The 8,990-nt window shown below is 40.1% G+C and overlaps 1 protein-coding gene across 2 annotated transcripts; it reads left to right on the top strand.

Moving 5' to 3' along the window:
• Positions 1 to 2,271: 2,271 nt before the first annotated feature.
• Positions 2,272 to 5,476, top strand: LOC130727682 (E3 ubiquitin-protein ligase WAV3). Of its 2 annotated transcripts, XM_057578885.1 has the most exons (3): positions 2,274 to 2,436; positions 2,570 to 3,075; positions 3,153 to 5,476. In XM_057578885.1, exons 2-3 carry the CDS (start codon positions 2,710 to 2,712, stop codon positions 5,097 to 5,099), a joined length of 2,313 nt encoding a protein of 770 aa, XP_057434868.1. In that variant the 5' UTR covers positions 2,274 to 2,436; positions 2,570 to 2,709; the 3' UTR covers positions 5,100 to 5,476. The 2 variants fall into 2 exon arrangements, with proteins under 2 accessions (XP_057434867.1, XP_057434868.1); XM_057578884.1 differs by having other exon boundaries at positions 2,272 to 3,075.
• The last annotated feature ends 3,514 nt before the right edge of the window (positions 5,477 to 8,990 follow it).

The following is an 8,990-nucleotide window of genomic DNA, read 5'->3' as shown; positions in this document are numbered from 1 at the left end:
TGGCAGCCAAATTGATGAGGAGGAGGCTTCAATTTTGGTGAGGAACGAGAAAACCACAAAGAAAAAAACAATGAATGACTTATGAGAATAAAAGTCCATCTTTATTTTTTAGGATTTTTATCCCTAATAAATGTTGATTTTCACCCCATTTGTTCTTAAAAAAAATCATACCGGTCTTGGAGATTGTAATTTTGATTCTGGAGAAATAATTGACTTAGTATTTTTTAATGTAAATGTTAATTACTGTTTTAATGATTATTAATAAATATGTTTTTTTATTTTTTTTTTAAAACTTATTATAGTGGGTCAAAAGCATGGTGTGTAACTATGCACAAGTTTTTACTTGTGCATAGTAAATTTTTCCTATTTTCTTTCTTTTACTTTTTATTTTCTTTTTATCTCTCTCCTCCTTCCACCTCTCTCCACTTCAAAAAAAAGTGTGAAGATAACATTATTCTTTTTAAACCCATTTTACAAGTAACAATTACCAAGTTGATAATGGTGTATTGTACCAAAAAGAAATGGTTTGCACTTTGCAGGGAGGGGCCTTTGTGGGTAGGTCTCCAAAGAGTAATGATATATACACACCTTATTTTTAAAACACTTTATTTCCACTTCTTTTTGTTTTTATCTCTCTTCTCTTACCATCTATCACATCTCATACTTTCTCTCCCTTACTTTTTCTTTTCTTCCTATCTTTCTCATCATTCCACCTCACACACCTCAAAAGAGAGGTGTGTGAGTAACACTACTCGTCTCCAAACTACTGACAGACCCATAAAGGACGGGTCATGTGGATGTCTGATCAGTGAGTTATTTATATTTTAGTGGTAATTTCTGACTCCTTTTTAAGTATTTATGGCAATTAATACTTTCACCTTTCTGTACTCCAATCTGCGCCATTTTTAATACTGCGGCTGAGACAGCGAGACGTGCATGGAATAGCACTAGTCTAGCCCAGAGCTACGTGACTGACATCTAGTGTTTTACTGTTTATGAAAATTACCTCACTGTAATCCGAGGTTAATGTCAGGGTAAATTTTTGGGGCTGTACATGTAGTTATAGCAAAGTCCACGAGTTCACACTGCACTGCAAAGCATGTATAGTCACATTCAGTAGTGAAAAAATGGGAATTGGTCCCACTTTGTTATGGATGGAGGAAATTCATCACGATCCCGACCAAGATGTGACGAATCAAAGTGGATCAACCGTGGGACTTCAAGTACATTTGAGTGTACACTGTGTTTTCAGTTTCGCCGTGACCCTATGAAATTTTAACCGTGGGGAATGAATTGATAACTCATTTCACAGGGGAATCAAATTGAGAAATCAAACTGTGGTCACATTTCAGAACTGTGAGGCACGTGTCAAACTCAAACCACAACTGACAAAGGTGGTGTCTGGTGTGGTGTGGTGTGGGTGCATGGGGTTTGGCTGTGTGTGCAGAGCAGTCGTTACATGATCTGTTCTGTTATCAAGTTGCAGAATAAGGTCGGTGATGAATGATGAATGATGATCATTGATCAATGTATGGTTAGGGTTAGGGAATAGAAAATTGAGATAGATCAATTAATCATCAGAGGGTGGGCGTTGACCGGTATATTAGAAAAAAGCAACCAACACGTGGCGGTCACCACGGTAATTGGAAAATTTTGATTAGTTTAGACTTTAGGTGAATAATCATTCTGTTACATGTAAATCATTGGTTTAATGCATTAGATAATGTTATCAAGACTCTCTTACCAAAGACTTTTTATAAGTGAGCTTATTATTATTAACAACAATGACTAATTTTTTTACTACAAATGGTTGTATAAGAATAGATGACCGCGACAATGAAATTTACTGCATTTCTATAAAAAGGATCGAACCTACTCCCGCTGTTCCTATTTATAAGTCACAAAAAACTAATTCTCTTAGATTAAGAAAAGTAGTTAGTAATAATAAATTTGTAAAGGAAATGATTAGCTTTCCTAGACTACCCTTATTTACTTTCCTATGATTTTCTCTCTCCAAGTTAATATTCCAAAAGTTCATCATCTCTTTCATATTAAATATGAGGGTGAATTTGGAAAAAATTATTTAATGCTTCATAGATATTAGAAAGTGACTTATATTTAGGAACAAATTTTTTTCAAAAAATGTGACTTATAATAAGGAACGGAAGGAGTAACTTTTTTTTTTGTGAAATATTGAAGTGAACTAACTATTACGCAACTGGTCAATACTATTTCATCAAATATAAGTATATAAATATGCACACTACAAATGCATTCTCTTTTTGTGCATTGTGCAAATTACACAAATAGAGACAGCCAGATAGAGAGAGAGAGAGAGTAAGGTTAGATCTCTCTCAAGGTGTTTAATTGCGTTGATCCATTTGAGTTTCTCAATATAAGAGAGGAAAGAACAAACGAACCTTGCTTGGTATGAAGGTGATGATGATGAATCCCTATCTTTTTATCTGAATAGCTTCCATTGAGTTTGTCTCTTTGCTTAGTGTTTGTTTGATCCCATGCTCACCTCACTAAATTCGTTTGTCCTCTCCTCTGTGCCACCTTGTTTCAGATCCATCAAAACAAACAAAACCACTTTTTCTCACCAGCTTCTTCTTCCTTTCAGCCACAGAACATAATTAAAAAAAGGTAGCCATAGAAAGGGATTGAAAAAAGTTATCATCACTTTCTCACCTTTTGGTCAGTGAAAACATGGGTACGGGTTGGAGAAGAGCTTTTTGCACTCGAGACCCTGAATCCACCCTATCAGATAAGCAACATAGTAGCCACAGTCCAAGTCCAAGCCCACGAAGCTGCGCTCGATTGAACTTCTTCTCCGGAGGTAGCAACCCCTCCACTCCACGGTTGCAGCAGCAACAATCTCAACCGGTCAACAGTCCAAGCTTGCGTTGCAGAACACTCGCAGAAGCAGCAGCAACTGTTAATGAAAGCCCCAGATTTCAAAGCAAAACCACTCCCAGAGCCACCAAGTCCCCCAAAACTGTTGCAGCCTCAAATCCAAATTCTCCTCGCTCACCTCTCAAGTTGTCCTTGTTCAAAAACAGTTTCAAATTCAGGGTATGCATGATTCATCACGTTATGCTCTGTTTTTCATCTTATGCTCTGATTTTCATTATTTTGTTTTGTTTGAACAGAGTAGCTGTGGAATCTGCTTGAACAGCGTGAAAACTGGACAAGGCACTGCAATTTACACAGCAGAATGCTCACATGCTTTCCATTTCCCGTGTATTGCTGCACATGTACGCAAGCGTGGTAGCTTGATTTGTCCCGTCTGCAACGCTGTCTGGAAAGATGTGCCTCTGCTGGCTGCGCACAAGAATCTCGGCCCTGAATCCACCGCCCAGAACGACGTCGCCGCCGATAAGCCCAATGCCAGTGAGAAAAAGCGAGCAGAAAGCCCCTCACCGGTGTTTCAAACCAAGAATCTGGATCCACCTCAACAGCAACCGCAATCACAAGCAAAGCATTCCGATTCAGTCAGAGCCTACGACGATGATGAGCCTCTCCTTTCTCCCATCGCCGGCGGACGGATCATCCCCATTCCCGAAGCCGATGAGAATGCAGAAGATGAGGAAGATGACGACGTCGGCGAGTTCCAAGGCTTCTTCGTAACCGCAAAGCCTTCATCCTCAGTCAAATCCTACTCCGATGATGTTCAAGCCAGCGACGGTGATTCCAGAACTGTTCAGGTGAAGCTGATGCCGGAGTGTGCAGTAGTATCAGTTTCCCGGAGCCACGAGACTTACGCTTTAGTTTTAAAAGTGAAAGCTCCTCCGGCGAGGAGCGCCGCCAGCAGCGCCACCAATCTGGACTCTCCACACCGCGCACCGATAGATCTCGTAACGGTGCTCGATCTCGGTGGAAGTATGACAGGAGCAAAGCTTCACATGCTGAAGCGCGCGATGCGTTTGGTGATTTCCTCACTCGGCTCCGCTGACAGGCTCTCCATCGTGGCATTCTCCGCCACCTCCAAACGCCTCTTCCCGCTGCGGAGAATGACGGCCAACGGCCAACGCCTGGCTCGCCGCATCGTTGACCGCCTCGTTACCGGTCAAGGAACCGCCGTGAGTGATGCATTGAAGAAAGCCACGAAGGTTCTAGAGGATCGCCGGGAGAGAAACCCGGTGGCCAGCGTCATGCTCCTATCCGACGGCCAGGATGAAAGAGTTCAAAACAACAGCAACAAATCAAGTAATCAACGGAAGACATGGAGCCACGTGTCCTCCACCTCAACGCGATTCGCGCACATCGAGATTCCGGTTCACGCGTTTGGATTTGGGGCCAAAAGCGGTTACAGTAACGACCCGGGTGAAGATGCGTTTGCGAAATGCGTGGGTGGGCTTTTGAGTGTTGTGGTTCAAGACTTGAGGATTCAACTGGGCTTTCAATCTGATTCGGGCCGGGCCGAGATCAGTGCTATTTACACATGCAGTGGCAGGCCCACGCTGCTTAGTTCCGGCGCGGTGAGGCTCGGCGATTTATACGCCGAGGAAGAGAGGGAGTTGTTAGTTGAGCTGAGGGTTCCGTCGTGGGGGGTTGGGTCCCACCATGTGATGACGGTTAGGTGCCTCTACAAGGATCCTGGTAGCCAGGAGATTGTGTACGGTAAGGAACAGGGGCTTGTGGTGCCCTCTCCACAGAGCTTGCGTTCAGGCACAAGAATCGAGAGGCTGAGGAATCTTTTCATAACGACTCGAGCCGTAGCCGAGTCGAGGAGGGTGTTGGAGCAGAACGCTGACTTCACCAGCGCTCATCATTTGCTGGCTTCGGCTCGAGCTCTTTTGGTTCAGTCCGGCTCGGCTTCGGCTGCGGAGTATGTTCGTGGCTTGGAGGCTGAGCTCGCGGAGGTTCATTGGCGGAGGCAGCAAGTGGAGCAGGTTCAGGTTCAGATTCAGCAACAACAACAGCAACGGAGAAGAGGGAGCGATAGGGAGGTGATGAGCTTGGTGGATGAAAATGGTGAGCCACTGACTCCCACATCAGCTTGGAGAGCGGCGGAGAAGCTGGCTAAGATGGCGATGATTAAGAAGTCTTTGAATAGGGTCAGTGACTTACACGGCTTTGAAAATGCTAGGTTTTAATTTTATTTTTATTTTGTTTAAAACCTTTTTTTAAAATTTGAAAAAAAAAAATGTAGAGGGTGGGTGTATTGAACAAATAGTGATGGTGGCTTTATGACAATAGAAAGGAATGGGGGACAAGGTGGTATGAGACGGCGCGGCCCTTTCTGCAACCGATGATGACGACAGAAAGAAGGTGGGGACACCGTGAAATTTGAGATATTCATTGGTTGTTAGCTTGGTCATGTCTTTTTGTCTCGTGCCTTTTATATATGTAGAGTTTAATGTTTTCTGAATTTTAATCATTTGCTTTTCAAGATTATGATATGATGATATGATGCACATTGCACAGTGATAAAACACTCACTCAGCTTGTTGGGGTGGAGATTTTATGGAAATTGGATTGCCTAAAGTCTTGAATTCTCTAAATTCACATGGTCAATTGATCTTAGTTGTTCAATTAAGATCAGGTAACTTTAAATCACTATCATCTAATTTTAGTAAAAAATAATTGAGGCCACCAAACTTAATTTTATAGTTCAAATTTCATGAATGTGAATGTATGAATTTAGTGAATGCGGAACCCAAATACAGATTTTATGGTTCTTAATCTTTGAACTTATGTATTTTTGGATACACTATGTGAAACCTCACATTTTCCAAACATGCTTATTAGGAGTTGTGAGCTAATAATTAGGGATTGGACTAGGAAAAGGCTAAAATGATCCTCTGAATGAAAACCATGGCAGAGGACATAGTTTCATGATGAAGGAATTACATTCCATGGCAACAACATCATGATTCTTCTTTTCATCTATAATTGGAGTGCCTTAGCTTGACAATTTAGATTTAAAATTTGGGTTCCCACTAGGGTGGGCAAGTTTTATTTTGGTCCACCGGTGGACCAGGCCTACACACCGTTTGATTTAAGAATTTTGAAATATTCTTTATTTGAATGGCTAGGATTTGATGATGATAAAAGGGCAAAAGTGGAAATACACACCCCTCCCTTCTTCTCCATTTTTACTGGTTCTGCAACCTCCTCCGCCACAACCACCACCTTCCGCCGGAGCATACCCCTGCCCCCTCCCTCGCGAGCTCCGAGCCTGATGCAGAAGTTAAGAACCAGATGCAGAGCAGCAGAAGTTAGGAACCCCAGCCAACCCCAGAAGTCAAGAATCCAGCCCCAACAACACAAACACTGTAAGTCTTCTCCCTTGAAAAATGACGGTGGCTTCCATAATCAACACCCAGAACTTCATCTTTTTCTTCTTTCTTCCCCAGATCCGTCTCCCACCCCTCTTCCCACAATCCCACCAATAAACCACTACAACAACGAACCCTCAGCCTTTCCTTACCTCAACGACAAGCCCTCACCAGTAGGAAATCATTGAATCAGTCAAAGAAAATCCAGTAGGAAAAATGTTCTACATAACAAACTATTAACCAGAAGTGAATCAACACAGATGCATGTCCAAAAATGGCAACTCAGAAGAGGAAGCAACAAATCCCCACCCCCAAAACCCATAAAACCACCCCCACCGGCTATCCCCAGAACCCCATCAAAACCTACCCTCTCCGCATATATGTTCAGGTAGCCGTCGCGGGACTCGGCGCCCATTGCGGCGTCGTTTGCGACACCGCCGCAAAGGCGGGGTCAGAGGACGAGGTTGGAAAGAGGAGCAATTTGGAGGGTTAAAGGAGGTTGCCATGGAGGGTTAAGTAGAAGGAGGATAGGTGGTGTGATTCTGGAAACATAGCGTTTCAGGTCGGCGAGGGTTTGATCGCCGGTGACGGATTCGTGACGGAGTTGTTGGAGGTGCAACGATTGGATGAAGATTTGGAGGGGTGTGTTTTGGTCATCCACTTCAGTCCATTTCCTATCTGAATGAAGAAAGGAACGATTAGGAAGAAGTGGACAGAGATGGCTGGGGTTGGCGGTGGACCGGTGGCTGGTTAGGAAGAGGTGGGGGAAGAGGAAAAACCGAAAAGGGAAAGGGAAATAGAGCAGGAAGAGGAAAATGGTAAAAGGGAAGAGGAAATGTCAAAATTATCCCCTGGTCCACCGGTGGACCAAAATGAAATTAGCCCACCCTAGTGGGAACCTAAAATTTGAAGGGGCCCTAAAGTGTAAACGTGGATTCATGACTGATCAATACCGTGCTTTGCCATTTCTGTGTCAAAAGGAGAGGGGATCTAGGTCCTCTTTTGTGCGAAATGACATTTCAAAGTAAAACACAGGTTAGGTAAATGTAATATTCGCATGAGTCTGAGTTTAATCTTAATAATATATAAAGCCCATCCACCAAAGTGGGTCACATTGTTATTTAATTTTCACATGTTTTGATTCTATTGGTTGATAATATTGAATTTCCAAATGTCTAATTTTGATCGGTATCATATTGTTGACATAAATTATGGAGATGAAAACAAGGTGGCAGTTCCATAAATAAGTAGAGTTTTAAGTGAAACAAGTTCTAAACTTATAACATGAGTCCATGATCGTGAGTTCGAATATGACTGAGATACAAAAATAAGAATTTTGACATTTGGTCCATTTACACTTTGCAGTCTACATCAATAAAAATATTATTTTATACATTTTTTTTGACAGCATGTATTTTTTTATATTGTTTTTCATGCGGTCATCGATAAAAGTAATGTGATTAGAGGACTATTTATACTGTTTTTGGTATTGTCAATATATTAAATATGTATTATAAGTAGTATATTAATAAATGTATAGTACACAACGGTATTAACAATATATGTATTTGACCATCAAAAAACAATATACATATTTACTTTTAAAAAACAAGATACATATTTGCTCCATAGAAAATAAATATACGTTTTTCCAAAAAAATAGACCTAAACCTTTGATAGAAAAATATATTTATATGTATATATTAATAGAAACACAAAAATAGTTAATATCATTAAATACATATTGTAAAAAATCATTTACAAATTGTTCAATAATGAATAGACAAAAATATTATCCTAAAAAAATATACAAAAAAATTATCATTATCCAAAAAAATTGAAATTTATATAAATTATTCATTATTTATTATATTCATTATCTTTTGCTAATATAATTTCATAAGAAACTGACATTAGTAGGTACATACCAGTATGTGCTTGAAGAAGTAACAATATAATAAAATGAGGCCCCCATTTGAGTTGTTGAGAAATGGAGAGAGGGTGTGACTGCCCATGTTTACTTTGTGCTTTTCACTGTGGAATTCATATATGTAACTTTTGTACAAAGAGCTATTAATTTGTTCAGATTTCAAATGATTGATTCTGAAAATATATTTAAAAGATATTTTTTTGGAAGATGTAAGATCACTTCTCTATTAGACCCTGAGAATTTGTGTTGAAGATAGTTAATTTTGGAGAGTACAATTGTTTTAGGAAACAAGGTGGTGTCTATTTAGTAGGAGCTGCTCCTGATGGTGTTTTGGGGGTTCGAAGTATTTCAGTTCCAAATTTGCTGGAAAATAGATTGATTAGAAATTCTTCCTCAAGTTGTTTAAATGAAAATGAGTTTGGGATGATTCTTTTCTATTATGATTATAATTGATGTATCAAATGATGTTTCACATTTTGTATGTTTAATATAATTTCAATATTTTTTAGAGTACAAAGACCTGGTGGAAAGGAAAATTTTAATGAAAATATTGTGATGTTAAAACTAACATGTTAAGCACATGTCATTGACTCTCGAGCTTTGCTCTTTTTTTTTTTAAAGTACCTTGACATTAGACAATTTATAAAGAGATTGGTTTTGACACCATATCGAGTAAATTCTGATGAAGAACTTGAGCTTTTCAAATCAAATTTGTTTTTCCACTACAAGCATGCTTATGTATAAATTTTACGATTTGAGAAAACTTATTATTCGTG

Source organism: Lotus japonicus, chromosome 1 (assembly GCF_012489685.1).
Source record: "Lotus japonicus ecotype B-129 chromosome 1, LjGifu_v1.2".
NCBI lineage: Eukaryota > Viridiplantae > Streptophyta > Magnoliopsida > Fabales > Fabaceae > Lotus > Lotus japonicus.
This window is presented reverse-complemented; position numbering and strand designations above follow the sequence as displayed.